Source organism: Leishmania martiniquensis, chromosome 1, assembly GCF_017916325.1.
Source record: "Leishmania martiniquensis isolate LSCM1 chromosome 1, whole genome shotgun sequence".
Lineage (NCBI taxonomy): Eukaryota > Euglenozoa > Kinetoplastea > Trypanosomatida > Trypanosomatidae > Leishmania > Leishmania martiniquensis.
This window is the reverse complement of record NC_090136.1, coordinates 192,209-206,124: the sequence shown is the minus strand read 5'-3', so window position 1 is coordinate 206,124 and position 13,916 is coordinate 192,209. Positions and strand designations below refer to the sequence as shown.

At 65.3% G+C, this 13,916-nt stretch overlaps 5 protein-coding genes across 5 annotated transcripts; all 5 read right to left on the bottom strand.

Moving 5' to 3' along the window:
* On the bottom strand, nt 1–1,584 carry LSCM1_08209 (uncharacterized protein; the record flags this gene model as incomplete). Its single annotated transcript, XM_067325545.1, has 1 exon — nt 1–1,584. The coding sequence occupies one exon, from the start codon at nt 1,582–1,584 to the stop codon at nt 1–3; it is 1,584 nt and encodes a 527-aa protein (XP_067181720.1).
* A 1,641-nt stretch (nt 1,585–3,225) lies between these two features.
* On the bottom strand, nt 3,226–4,857 carry LSCM1_08208 (uncharacterized protein; the record flags this gene model as incomplete). Its single annotated transcript, XM_067325544.1, has 1 exon — nt 3,226–4,857. One exon carries the CDS (start codon nt 4,855–4,857, stop codon nt 3,226–3,228), a length of 1,632 nt encoding a protein of 543 aa, XP_067181719.1.
* Nucleotides 4,858–6,203: 1,346 nt separating this feature from the next.
* On the bottom strand, nt 6,204–6,899 carry LSCM1_08207 (uncharacterized protein; the record flags this gene model as incomplete). Its single annotated transcript, XM_067325543.1, has 1 exon — nt 6,204–6,899. One exon carries the CDS (start codon nt 6,897–6,899, stop codon nt 6,204–6,206), a length of 696 nt encoding a protein of 231 aa, XP_067181718.1.
* A 1,498-nt stretch (nt 6,900–8,397) lies between these two features.
* LSCM1_08206 (uncharacterized protein) lies at nt 8,398–10,419 on the bottom strand (the record flags this gene model as incomplete). The annotated part of the gene is made up of 1 exon (XM_067325542.1): nt 8,398–10,419. One exon carries the CDS (start codon nt 10,417–10,419, stop codon nt 8,398–8,400), a length of 2,022 nt encoding a protein of 673 aa, XP_067181717.1.
* A 2,244-nt stretch (nt 10,420–12,663) lies between these two features.
* LSCM1_08205 (uncharacterized protein) lies at nt 12,664–13,497 on the bottom strand (the record flags this gene model as incomplete). The annotated part of the gene is made up of 1 exon (XM_067325541.1): nt 12,664–13,497. The coding sequence occupies one exon, from the start codon at nt 13,495–13,497 to the stop codon at nt 12,664–12,666; it is 834 nt and encodes a 277-aa protein (XP_067181716.1).
* Between the last annotated feature and the right edge of the window lie 419 nt (nt 13,498–13,916).

Here is a 13,916-nt window from a genome sequence, read left to right as displayed (position 1 = left end):
CTACACGGACGCAGACGCATCGCGCCACTGCACCAGTGCCGACAGGCGCGCGTCGTCGGCTGCTCCGAAGCACTCGACCGCGGCCATTTGGGCGCCCGCCTTCCACTTCTCCACAAATCCCACGTGACCAGCGGCGCAGAGTGCGCTGGCGAGACTGCCGCTGCCGCCTTGGAGGTTGGCGGCACTTGCTTCGTCCACACTGCTCGGCAGTGGCACCTCCACCAGCCCCGACGTGGACTGCAAGACCAGCACGACGATGCCCTTGCACAGCAGCGCCGCCGCGGTCGCGTTCGGCGCGAGCAGCTCAATGAGGGCATCGCGGAAGGCGGCAGCGCTGACGGCGCTCGCGTCGACCGAGACGACAGGACGCGGGCCGCAGACGAGGCAGCGACCCGCCACATCGCCGCTGCCGTGCATCGGGGCGCTGCAGCACGGCTCGACGTTCGTGTGCACGCCCGCCTCCGTTGCGCCATTGAAGAAGGCGAAGTTGTTCAGCTCTGGCGCGCACCCAATCAGCCACTTCATGAGCTCCGTCACGGCCTGCCCCGCTACGTACGCATTCGTGAAGCCGACGGCCGGGACAACATTCTTGATCACGCCCAGCGTGAACTGGTCGTCGATCGGGGCGCCACCGATGCCAAACGCCGCCTGGCGCGCGCGTGCCCGCTCTGCAACCCATTGCACATGCTCGGCGTTGTCAGGGTCGAGCAGCTCGTCCCCGTCGCTGCCTTCCTCGCGGTCTCCTGCGCCGCCGCCCTGGCTGCTTCGCGGGTGCCGATGGCGGTGATGCTCTGGCCACTCTTTCACTTGCACATAAAGGACGCAGTGCTCCGGCGCGCGCGGCACCGACTCGAGTGTGCAGAGCGGCACGGTAGGTCGCGTGGCGCCGTTGTTGTACAGGTACATCTCGCACTCGATGCACGGGGTGCGGTTGTTCGCTATGTGAATGACGCGGCAATGCCCTTCGAAGCCCTCCGTGCCGGTGTCGATGAGGAGCTTGGCATCCGCAATCACGGAGTCGCCGACGCGGTGCACTGCCGCCGGCGCCTGGGCTGTGGGGGCCGCCATTGCTCCATGGGGCGGCGCGGCGGCGGTGGCGGGGACGATGACGCGCGTGGCGATTTCGGCCACTTTACGGCTGATCCAGCGCCGAGCAGGAATGGAGTCGACAGCGAGCAGCACTGCGTCAAAGCTGCGGTAGAAGTCATCCGGCTGATCCTCTAGGCGCCCGACGATCGCCGTGACGGACACGCCAGGGCATCGCGCCTGCACCGCCGCCGCCGCCACGGTGCTCTTCTCTTTGCCGATGTCACCGTGCGTGAAGAGAAATTGCCGATTCAAGTTGGAGAGCTCGACGACGTCCATGTCAATGACGGTGAGATGCTCGAAGCCGCTAAGGGCGAGGAGGTGCAGCAGCTCGCAGCCGATGCCACCGGCGCCGACGACCAGCGGCCGCACGAACGACCAGTCCGTCAGCTGAGGATCGAAGTTGGCGGCTGCGAAGCGCGCGGATGGGCTGGTGAGGGCGGCTACCGCCTCGCTTGCCTGCGTGAAGGACAGCCGCGACGGACTCGGTGACGCCATGGGCTGAGGAGAACGGCGGTCAGATCGGTCGTCAGCGTCGCGCCACCAGTAGGGGCAGCACGACAACAAGTTTATGCTCAGGTTTGGCGACAGTGTGTGCGCCGAGCTGCTTCGGCGGCGGAACCGCACGCGAGAGAGAGGGGGCGTGTGTGTTTCTGTGTTTCTGTGTGTGTGTCTGTGGGAGTCGCTGCGCATCGACGGGCCTCCCCCACTCCAAACCTGCTTGCAAGGCAGGAGAGCGTGACTGCACCTGGGGAGGGCGGAAGAGCAGCCGATGAAGTGAAGAGGCTCAAGGTACAGCAGGTGCTGCGTGTACACACATGCCGTCGCCGCGTCCGCCCTGGTGCACCGTCTGTCGGTCGGGACCGCTTCGCTCGGTGTACCGCCGGCCTGAGTTTAACAAAGACGATGCCACAACCTGCCGGCAGCGCTTCTTTGAAGGACACATCAGCAGAGGCACCGTCGCGAGAGAAGGGGCACAGTCCGTGTGGGCAGGCGAACGATGAGGGAGAGGGAGACAGAGAGCGATGGAGGGAGGGGTGCGTGCGTGTGTGGAAGAGGAAGAGGAGGTGGTGGAGGAAGGGTCACAGTGACACACGCCGAGGCCACCCGTCCGAGGGAGCGGCGCTGCCCGCCCGTTCCGAGATCGGCCTCACCCCCCACCGATCTCGTCGCGTTACCACGTCCGCGGCAACAACGCCGAAAGAAATATGCGCAAGCCGAAAAGAAATGTGCCGACACACACACACACACACGGGGGTGGGTGTGGAGCTTGAAGTAGGAGGAAGAGGGAGGGAGAGCGAGAGAGAGGGGCGAGGGGGCGCGCACACACGCACCCAAACGGACAGACACACGGAGGACAGCCCAACGCAAGGGGTACACAGCCCACGACGACAGCGAAACAGTCGCCGAGTGTGTGAGACGGAGGGAAAGGGCCACAGCAATACAAAAAGAAAAAAGGGGGAGGGAGGGAGGGGGCGTCACAATGTTACACACGCCGAAGCTCGTAGGACAGACACGCACGTACACACGCACGCGCGCGCGCGAGAGGGAGAGAGCGAGTGAGAGAGTGAGGAAGAGAGGTGAGGGTGGGTGGAGGAGAGCACGCCAACCGTCTTCGTCATTCTATCCAACATGAAGTTGGACGTGGGAGAGAGGAGACGGCGGCGGCGGCGCGTGATGCGTTGGGTGGGATGGGGTGTGTGGGGATGCACATGAGTATAGATGCGCGCCCACATCTGCCTATATATAAATATAAGTGTGTCTGTGTGTGTGTGTGTGCAGTAAAAACAATTTTTTTTTGGGGGAGGGGGAGAGGAGGGGGAGAGAGGGCGCGCAAGGCGGTCAGATCGGCCACCCGACAGCGAAGTTTCGCACGCGTATACGATTCATAAGCACCCACGGCGAGGGCCGCACGAACGCAGCGCAGATGGCGCAGGGGAGTCCGAGTACACAGAGAAGACAAACAGACGAATTAAATCTGCCAACAATGCACGCGGAGCACAGGTGTGATGTGATTGTGTGTGTGTGAATAGCGCGAGAGAGGAAGGCCACCGATAAAAACGCGGGGTCGTAGACGCCAACACACGTACGCGCATGCGCGCACGTGCACCGACCAGCGTGGGGGAGGGGCGAGAGAGCTCATGTCATGCTTGTCAGATTCACGCCAGCCGCGGCCTGGCCAGTGACGGGTATGACGGATGAATAGGCCGGCGCGATCGGCAGCGCCGTCCCGCCCTGCGGCAGATGCTGCTCGCGAGCGGTGAAGTCGCTACGACTGACAACGGCGCTACCGGGCCAGTCACCGCGTATGGACATCTCACGATGGTGCTGCGCCACCGCGCACGGCACACAGAAGCACGATATTAGCCCGTCCAGCACAATGTTCTTCCAGTAATCGCTGAGCTTCAACTTCGAGTACCACGTCGCGCACGGCGCGGCATATGCCACGACTACGTCCACCCCTTCCGCGCATGGCGCGGCAGCGTGCGAGATTGCCGTGGCCTGCGGCGGTGCCAGCGCCGCGGCGGCCTCCTCCGTCTCTGCCGCCGCGGCGGCGGCCTCTTCGGCTCGTGCCTCGCCCTCCCCCGCTGCTGCCGCCGTGTCGGCATTATAGCTGTCCCCCTTCACGAATAAGTCGTTGCCGACGAGGTTGTAACGCTTGCGCAGCTCACGGCGTATGAGGAAGGTGTGCAGCGTGACGGACGACAGCGGCGTGACCACAGGCCACAGCTGTATGCACCAGCACAGGTCGAAGCAAAGGAGGGCGGCGACGATGGGGTTGAACATGCCGCGCTCCTGCCGGTACACGTAGTTGAAGTGTGCGCTGCTGATGCAGTAGACGCACATAACGGAGTCCATGGCAGAGGGGACGTCCGTGGCGAGGCCGAAGAGGCCCGTGTGCCACCTCGGCGACAGCGGCTCCTCCTCACCGCCCCCGGCAGCCTCGAGCTGCGGTGGCGGATACGAAGGACCACCGATGTGGCCGCTGCCTGGGCTGCTGCTCGTCGCCGCGTAACCGGCGGTGGGGACATACAGGGGCTGATACGTCACAGGCAGCGGGCCGGTTGTGACGAGCCCAGGTGGCGCCGCCAGGAAAGGGGAGAGGGTGTAGGGCTGCTGCGGCTGAGGCAGCAGCAGCTGTTGCTGGTAATGGTATGGCGTGTGCGGCTGCTGTGGCAGCACCTCGTACTGACTGCTTCGCGACAAGTTGAAGACGGGCTTCACGACCGACGCGTACATGCTGACATCACCGGTGCTGCCTTGCCTGTGGTGTGCGCTGGTCTGCACGGAGCTGTCGCCGCCGCTATTGCTCACCAGCTGCGCGTCCTCACGCTGCATCGCTGGCAGCCTGGAAGGCGCGGGCACCCATCCGCTGCCAACTGGCATGCTTACCGCAGCGCTGCCCGGCAGAGACGGCACGAGCACATCGCTGCCCTCCGTGCCGACACTGTACACGCTCGCTCTTGCGCTGGAGACGGCGCTGCTGGTGGTGCTCGTGTAGAGCGCGCTGCGCCGCAGCTCGTCGATCAGCGGCGCTGGTGTTTCCGTGCCGTCGCAGTGCCGGTAAAGAATGGGGACCCCCTGAACCTCACCGGATGGCGGTACGCAGATCATCGGCTGCAGCTGATGTCGCTGCTGCTGAAACGGCGACGGCAGCGGCAGCGGCGCCCCTTCGCCAGTGGCGCTGGGAGGCAGAAGGTTCGGCAGCGACTGGGGTGTGGACTTAGTCGCACCCGCCCCGCCTGCTTCATGCGGCATTGGCAGAGACATGGAGCGAAAGGGACGGCGACGGTGGATGGACGGATGTGTTGTACGCTACTCGACGAAAGTGCCCGCGGGATAGAGGAGGATGGGAGGAGGGAAGTGCAGGCGCGGTGAGGAGGGCGCATGCGTGAGGATGGCGGCCACATGCGTGCGAAGCGCCAGCGGGGGAGGGGTGGGAGCGGCACAAGGGAGTGGGGGAGCTGGACACACCAGTCCACCACCCCCACGCGCGCTCTTGGCGTCTGCGATGCAGACGCCAAGAGCGCTACCGTTTTCTCCATGGCTCGTTGCCGTTCGTTATTTTTTTTTTTTCTGTTTACTGGTGGTGTCGCGCATGCTTCGTACACTTGCCTCGCTGTATCGCCCTGAACGGGGGAGGGGGCGGAGAGACGAGTCGAGAAGATGGGCGACTGGAACCGGCGGCTGCGTTTGCGCGTCTCCGCGAGACGTCTTCACCGGCGCGATGAGTGCGCATCCCACTGCGACTGCGGAAAAGTGTGTGTGATGTGTGACGTAAGTGTGAGTGTGGATGTGATGCGTGTGAGGTGCAAGAAAGAGAGAGAGAGGCGGGCAAAGAGGAAAGTGAAGGCACGAGGGAGCGTAAGCAATGTGCGCGGAGTCTCCAGAGAGGAGTGCGGCGGCTCTGCCGCGCCATCCTGCCGCCGCACTCCTCTCTGGAGACTCCGCCTTGCCTGCAGGTCGACGCAGGCGGTGGTGCTGTCGAGCGCGCGCCTTCACAATGGCAGCCTTTGTGTCCTTCTTCCTCTTCTGCATCGCCGCACCGGTAAAGGGGGGCGCCAGTGGGGATGTGGCCGAGTGGCCGACCGCGTGACGCGAACGTGTGCACGAGGCAGAGGGAGGCCGAAGGGCTGCAATCGACCCTTCAGGGGAGAGGGAGACAGGGCTGAATAAAGACATGGACGCGAGGCACACACAGGCGTGCCGCTCCACCGCTGAGCTTCACACGTCCCACAACTTCGCGAAAGGGAGACGAAAGGGAGGGAGGGAGGGGGAAAAATACGCGCGTGTGTGTGTGGTCGTGATGGTGGGAGAGCTTAGAGGGAGAGGGGGATGCGCTTAGATGCACGTGCTGCTGCTGCTGAGGATGAGAATGAGGAGTCAGAAGCAAAGGACGCGCGCGCACACACATACACAGACAGAAAGCAGCTAGTAATAGTGAAAGCAATGACGCAGGAGGGGGAAGAGAGGAGAGAGAGCGCGAGCGATGGGCAGAGGGGCCGTGCCATCGTGCGCGCGCAGGCGGTTACCCCACCCCTGCCGCCCCTGTGCCAGCCTCATCTCCGTCACCACCTCCTCTCCTTCCTTGCCTGCTCCTGGACCGGCGCAGGCGACTAGACTGTATGTACTGTCGCCGGGGCTTGCAGCGAGTGGCGGTTGCTGAAGACGCCGCCGCACCAGTCGCCCTGGTGCATGACCTCGCGCTGATGCTGAGCGATGACGCACGTCAGGCAGAGACATACACTGAAGAGGTCGATCAGCGACTCCCTCGAACAGCCGCTTGCGCAGAAAGCGCCGTGTGCGTCCGCGTCCACACTGTCGTCCACGAAGTGCAGGTTGTAGCGCTGGCGGATCGCGCGGCGCATGAAGTAGGTGTGGATGTACAGAGAGCTCGGCAGGTACGAGGATAGCGCGCTGAGGCCCAGGTCGACGCAGAGCAGCCCACAGCAAAGGGGAGGGTAAACGCCCGCCGTGTCATTCATGAGGAAGTTATGGTGTGCGCTGGCCATGCAGTACGTGCACAAGAGCGCGTCGACGCACACGGCACAGCTCTCGTGGCAGTCGAGGATGCCGCTAGTGAAGTCGCTCGGCGGGGGCTGTGCGTGGGGCGACGTGTTCGCATCACTGCCGCCATGGTCGTCGCCGTCGATGCTCACGCTCTTTGCAGTCGCGTTGATGCCCATCGCGATGCCGTCGGCGGTGGCGAGAACGGCTTCCGGGTAGTGATCGGCGCCTTTTTGGTCGCAGAAGCTCAGTATGGTGGCAGGCACGGCCACCTGCTTGTCGTTGGCACGGCTGCACTTGCTCATGGCGGCCTTTTCAGCGACGGGCCGCGTGCGCGCTTTAGCTGCGGCGTGCAGAGTGGGGGAAGGGGAGAGGGGGGGAGGGAACGAGAGAGGCCAATGAGAAATGGTGAGGGGAGAGGGAAGAGGCGGGCGTGCCCGGAGATGCTAAGGCGACGGTGAGGGGGAGGGGGCGGCCGCGTGCGCGTGCGTGTAGGCGGTTACGCGGCCGGAGCACCCATGAGTTCGTGACAGCAACGCGCGGCGAAAGCGAGATTGGAGGAGGAGCAAGACAGAGTGGAGAGATGGCGCAACTGGCCCCTTGCATCCCGCGGCGCACCGGTAACGGCGCCGTGAGTCATGAGGAGGGGGGGAGGAGGGGCGCCCAGCGTGAGGACGGCTCCAGCAGACACACGTGCACTCGTGCTGGAGGCCCAGAGATGAAGGATGACGGCGACAATGATGTGCCGACCGGATCTTTGAAAGCTATACAAAGCTAAACAAACACACGCACACACACGCACGCACGGCGCCGACCCTCTCCACCCGATCTACGCGCTTGATAGCTTCTACATACATCCCCCCGTTGGTGCCCGCTACGCTACGCCCCCCCTCCGTCACCGCCACCTGGACGGAGAGCCGGGCACCGGAAGGGTACACAGACGAGTGAGGCGTGAGGAAGCGTTGACTGACGCCCTCGCGTCGTTTCCTCGCCCGATGCCGTCCCCAAACGCTCGGCAGCAGAACGCGAGCCGCACAACACACTCAGCCCACCTCCCCCTCCGCCGGGGGTGGGTGGGAGGGGAGGGGAGGGCACCGGCCTGCCCCGCCAACCCCATCGCATCGTGGTGCGAAGCGGCGGGCAGGCACAAACGCGCGTGCGAGCAGTGCGGCGACTCCGTCACCCCAGCAGGGCCCCTCTCCCCGAGTAGAGCTCTGCCCACCTGCCTATCCGCTCAAGCCACGCTGACACGTCGCCGACTACATCGGCGGTGCGTTCGCGGGCCGGTGTGACGCCGTGCGATGGAGGACCTTGACCGCCGACATGGACCGTGAGTCATCGCCCTGTGTTTACCAGCAGAAGCGATGCGGCTCTGTCGTGCCAACGGGGAGGGAGAAGAAGAGAAAGGGGGGGCACTGGGCCCTTCGAAAGCTGCACGCCCTCTGTAATGTGTGTGTGTGCCCACATCCGCTCACAGCTGATAGGCATGCATCAGCACACAGCTGATGGGAGCGCAAGATGCACTCGTAACGCACCTTTCCGTCCCTCCCTCTCCCTCTTCGCCCGTCTCTTCGTATGAGGGCTGCCCTGCATAACTGTCCTCGGGCGGATCTCGGCAGAGAGGTGAAGGGGTGGGGGTGAGGCGCTGTACACGTACCCCCCTCCCCCCGCTTGGCCGCGGAGCAAGCGAAGCGCTGGTGTGGAAGGACGAGCGGGTGAGGGAGAGGCTTGTGCGGCAGCAGCAGCCGCCCCTGTCCCCCTCCCCGCCTCGCCTCGCCGCTGTTACACTTCACGCGCCACGCCTTAAGCGTCTAGACGGTCTAGGCGCAGCCTCGACTGCTGTCGGTGCTGCCGCGCCTCCTGGTAGACGGAGACCGACCTACTTAGCAGGGCCTCTATGCGGTCAGCCGTTGCGGACCCGGCGGCCGCCAATGCTGTCGGCGTGGAGGCAGCATGGCCACGACGATCACTGCCGTTGCTGTTCGAGCGGGCGCTGTCAGGGCTGGTGACGCTTCGCCACCTTGTCGGCTGCCCATGACGTTGCCGCTGTTCTTCTGCCACTGTGGTGTCGGAGGCCCTCCGCCACACCGGAAGCGGCGCTTCTGTGGAGATGGATTGCGCTCTGAGCCGCGTCGGGGCGGCGTGGGGTGCCGCTGAGGCCGCACCAGTCGCTGCTGGATCGCTTCCTAGCCGGCCAGCCTCTACGATCCGCTGCACAGTGTACCCGCCCCGCGCGCGTGCAGCGGCGTGTGTCGGCATCGTCACCGAGGCGGTTCTCCTCGAGGCCGAGGACCCGGAGCGCTGGTGGTGGCCGCCCTTGCGTAACCTCGCGCCAGCGCTGCTGCTCCGCTGGCATAGCGCTAGACTGCCGGTGCTGCCACCGACGCCACAGGGCCCATGCTGCTGCTGCTGCCGTTGCTGGGCGATAAAGTAACTGTACGCGTCCTGCGCCATCTCGCCGCCCTTGTAGCAGCCGTAAAAGGCTTCAGTCAGCTGGTGGTAAGACAGTTGAGGGGCGGTCTCCTTCCCCGCCGCTACCGGCACCGCCGCGCTGCCGCTGACGGCCACGAGCGCGCCACCGCCACGGCGATGCGCCACATTGGACGGCTCACGCGTGCAGCCATCCATCACAGGACGCCCGGCGACGTCCCACAAAATAGAGGGCGCCGAGGACGTGGACGACTGCCGTGACCGCGTGTCCGGGCCGTGCGCCGCGACGCTGCGCGCCTTCTCGCGGGGCGTGGCGGCGGTCAACGCGGAACCGCCCGCGTGGACGCGTGCGCCGTGGCTGCGCTGCTGTGACGATTCTATCGCCGTTGCTCGATGAAGGCCGACGCTGAGGACCCCTTCACCGTTTTTGTCGTCGGCGTCGGCAGCGCAGACGTCGGCGGCGGTGTGCCCGAAGGCTGCCATGGCTCTGCTCGTGATAGGCGCCTCCGGGAGCCCCCGCGTGGGACTGCTGTCGGGCGCTGCCGTCAACGCTGGGACAGCGACACCACCTCTGCCGACGGCAACGACACCACCGATCGCGGGGATCGCCGGAAGCGAGCAGTGCCACAGCAGCTGCCGGTGTGCAGCACTGTCACGCCACTTCTGACTCTCCAACATGTGCTCCGCCGTCGACAGCATCGCCTCCGCGAGGGTCTCATCGAACGCCGCATCAGAGCGCGCGGCGGCGACGCTGCGCTCGCGGTGGCCGGCGGTGAGGCTTCTCTGGGGGCTGTGCGCGTTGCCGTGACGCTTGGCGACCGACGTTGACGCCTCCCCCCCCGGATGCGACGTCGACGTCGGCAGCGGCAGGGAGTCGGTGCTGATCGCCTTGGGAAACACAGCTGCGGCAAGGTCGTGCGCGTCCAATGTGTGGGGCAGGAAGCCCCCGTAGTATGACACGCCGCGAGGCGGAGGCACTTCCCACGATGTTGTCGCCGATGGCTTCCGTCGCGCTGGCGACGTCGACCTCGTCGCCCGCGTCACTGAGGATGACGCCGAGCTCACCGACAGCAGGGCGCCCTCTGTTACGTGCGAGAGGACGGCGTCGGACGCGGCTGACGGCTGCTGTCCACGTAGGCGGCGATCTCCAGCCTCGCCATTGTCCACGGAGAGGGAAGATCGATGGCTACTGACCTTGCGCGACTTGTCCGACAAGGGCGGCACTGGCACTGGCGCTGCTGCTGCTGCAGCGTCAGAGGCAACGCCAACGCGGCTTCTTCGCCGCTCCGCGAGTGACTGGCGAACACGATCCAGTGCGCTGCAGTCCTTCGCATGATCACTGTGGAAGCCGCTGAGGGCAGCTGAGGAGGACGAGGAGAGGGAGGAGGAGGGCATGACAGATGCTTTGCCGCTGCCTCCGTTCCGCTTGTCGCCGTCACAACAGACAACGCTGGGCTGGGCGCGCCGAAAGAGAGAGGGGGGGTGAGAGAGGGAGGGCCGACCGGCTGAAAGGGATGCGTACCGCACGGCAAAGACCAGCGAAGACGTGGGAGCCCTGCGAAGGGCAGCGCCGGCGACCGCGCGAAACGTGCGACAAGCAGCGAAGGAGAGGGACGTCTTTGCCTGTCCCCCGCGCCTCTTCCACCCCTCCCTCGCCCTTGCACCACCTCCGGACGTTGGCAGAGACCGCTTAGACGCGCGCGCGTCTACCGAGGACGGTGGAAACGTCCGTGTCTCGAGAAGTCACGGACGCCCGTCCGCTCCTCCTCCGCCGCTTTGATGCGCCTACGCATACAGAGGCGCATCAAAGGCAGATGATGCTGTGCTGGCGCGAGCGGTCGGCGGATGACGGCGCCCCTCCTCCCCTCCCCCCTCTCTCTGACCCCAGACAAGGGTGAGCCACAGCCCCACGCGCACGCCTCGCGCAAAATGAACAGCCGCAGCAGTGCCCCGTCACAGTGACCCGTGAGAGACGTGCGGTAAAGGAAGCAGGAGCGAGTGAGAGAGAGAGTGGGGTGGGGGACGATTTCGCGCTGCTGGGGATGGCGGAGGCGGATGTTGATGATAACTGTACCTCGTGTGTGTGTGTGTGTATGTGTGTGAGCCTGCGCGCGTGCACGCCGCCAGGTACGGGCTCGCGATGAGCGATTGGGGACCAGCGAAGGAAGAGGGGCTGAGAGGTGAAGACCGGCAGAGATGTGCGGAGCAGCAGACATGACCGTACCCCTCTACGAGCGCGCAATGCAGACGTGCTCTCACGACCGTCAACCTTTGCTCGCTCTCGATGCCTGCGGCGACACGGGCCCAGGGGAGCCTGTGACGAGGGACACCACAGCCACATAAGAGGGGGGCACCGCTACGCACACCTCGTAAACGCACCTCGCGCCTTTTTTTTTCTGTTGCGCCCTCCCCTTCAACCGTAACAATGTCCTCACACATACACACACACGCACGCACACACACACAGACACACATGCCGAGGAGGAGGAGGACACACCGAGACGACCAGTGCCGATTCGAAATAAAGAAAACGCACCCCAAACGTGTATAAAAAGAGGGGATAGAGGAGGGGGCGGGTGGGTGGGCCGTGGGGGGAGAGAGCAGAGGTCGTGACGAGATGTGTGTCTTCGCCCCCTCCCCTCCCCTCCTCTGCTCGGCGCGAGAGAGGTCTTCAGGAGAGGGAGACAGAGAGCGATGGAGGGAGGGGTGCGTGCGTGTGTGGAAGAGGAAGAGGAGGTGGTGGAGGAAGGGTCACAGTGACACACGCCGAGGCCACCCGTCCGAGGGAGCGGCGCTGCCCGCCCGTTCCGAGATCGGCCTCACCCCCCACCGATCTCGTCGCGTTACCACGTCCGCGGCAACAACGCCGAAAGAAATATGCGCAAGCCGAAAAGAAATGTGCCGACACACACACACACACACGGGGGTGGGTGTGGAGCTTGAAGTAGGAGGAAGAGGGAGGGAGAGCGAGAGAGAGGGGCGAGGGGGCGCTTTGTCGCAGCCGCAGCGACGACTCGAGCAGCGCAGAGTCCAGCAGGGGAAGGGGGGAGGGTGGGTGATCGGGTGACGTTCAGTGAAAAAAAACACGGTGCAGGTGGAGAGGGACGAGGACGACCTACAACGGGCGCGCGCTCGTGCCTCTCTCTCTCTTTGTGTGTGTGTGGGGGTGTGGGGTGGCGGAGGGTGCGAGGAGGAGGAGAGGGGTCACAAGTGGGGGGGTACGCATGAGGACAGCGCGCCAAGTCAGGCTGCCACCGACAGTCGCGCCTAAACTGGCGGCCATCCCTCGCGTAGAGCTGAGGCCCAATGCCTCTCCCCCTCTTCCACACACAGACACCTCCCCGCTTCCCCTTCCTCCCTCCGACCGCACGCTTGGCCCTTCTGTGTCTGCGTGACAATGTGGAGCAGACGTATGGGCACCAACGCAGAGAGGTGCGCGAGAAGGGAGGAGAGGGAGGGACAGAGAGAGACGGCGGCGGCCCGACCCCCCCCACCCTTCTCCACCCCCGCCCCCCGGCAGCACGTCCCCGCCGCAAGCGAGCCGCCGCCGAGAGGGCGCTCCACTCATGGGCGACCGAAAGAGAGGCAGCCAGGGAAAAAGGGGAGGAGGGGGGCGCCTGCCGCTCACTGCGAGCATCGCTACAGTATGTCGAACTCGCTGGAGGAGCTGCGCCGCGAGGGTTGGCCGCCGTTGCCGCTGCCGCTTTGGGTTGGGCTTCGAGAGAGGTACAGGCCATGCGGGCCCATCCACGGCTGCGGTTGCGCTTCACGGAGCGGTGTAGAGTCGTTCGAGCGTGCGTTGGTGGGTGTAATGGAGTAGCCGACCCACATACCGCTACCGCCACCGCCACCGACACGATGCGCTGCACCTACACTGCCGTAGCCATCGCCACTGCTTGCTGCTGCGCCCATGGCGAGCTCCTCATCTGTCAGCTGAACAAAGCTTGATGCCGTCGTCGTCAGACCGGTGCGCGGCGGCGACTGCGTACGGCCGCTGCCACCGAGAAATCGGCTCCACAGCCCGGCACCGCTGCGGGGGGTAGAAGGATTGTCGCCTGTGCCGATTGACACCACACTGCTCGGGTGCGATGACCTCCCAGCGTTCCCCGCCGCGGCCGCCGGTGCCCGCGCCAGGGCGTTCCAGATGCCACCAGGGTAGAGGTCGAGCGAGGCGGCGCTGCTGCCGCGGCTGATAGAGTTGTTGCATGAGGTCCCGAGCGTGGCGGCGTGGCCGGCACTGCTGCTAAGGCGAGTAACGTTGTTCATGCTGATGTGCGCGAGTGGCGTGTCGTTGGGCTGCTGCTCGTCCTCGAGCGAGGTGGTGCGAGAAAAGATTTGCGTGGTGCTACTGCTCGCTCCGTAGGGCGCATCCTCATCGCTGCTCGACGTCCTGTCCGGCTCCGTGTGCGGAAGGCTGAAGACCACCCGCACCACGAGCTCGGCAAAGGCGTCGAGGAGATCCACGCCGGGCATTCTATCGTCGCGCACTCACCCAACACGCGCGTGTGTGTCGGGGAGGAGCGGAGCGCCAAAGGAGCGGTGACGGTCACTGCCGAGCGTGGCACAGTTTGTGGGCGAACTTGGCCGAAAAGGGGGTGAAGGGAGGGAGGCGGGCTTGCGGTTGTCGTTCGTGGCGGTGGAAGGGGAGAGGAGGGGTGGGTGGGTGGGCGGCGGCGGCGCCACCGATGCGTGTGTGCGTGTGTGTGAGGGAGAGGAGAGAGGGATGGGGAACGAGAAGAGGGCGAGCAAGAGCGCGTGAGAACAGCGCGCTGGCGCGCTTGCGGCTGAGGTCGCGCGTAGGCGGCTCTGCCTTGAGAAGAGGGAGCTGGGGGAGGGGGGAGAGGGAGGGAGGGATGGAGGGAGGGGAGGGAGCGCCCGCAGGGTAGTGGCGG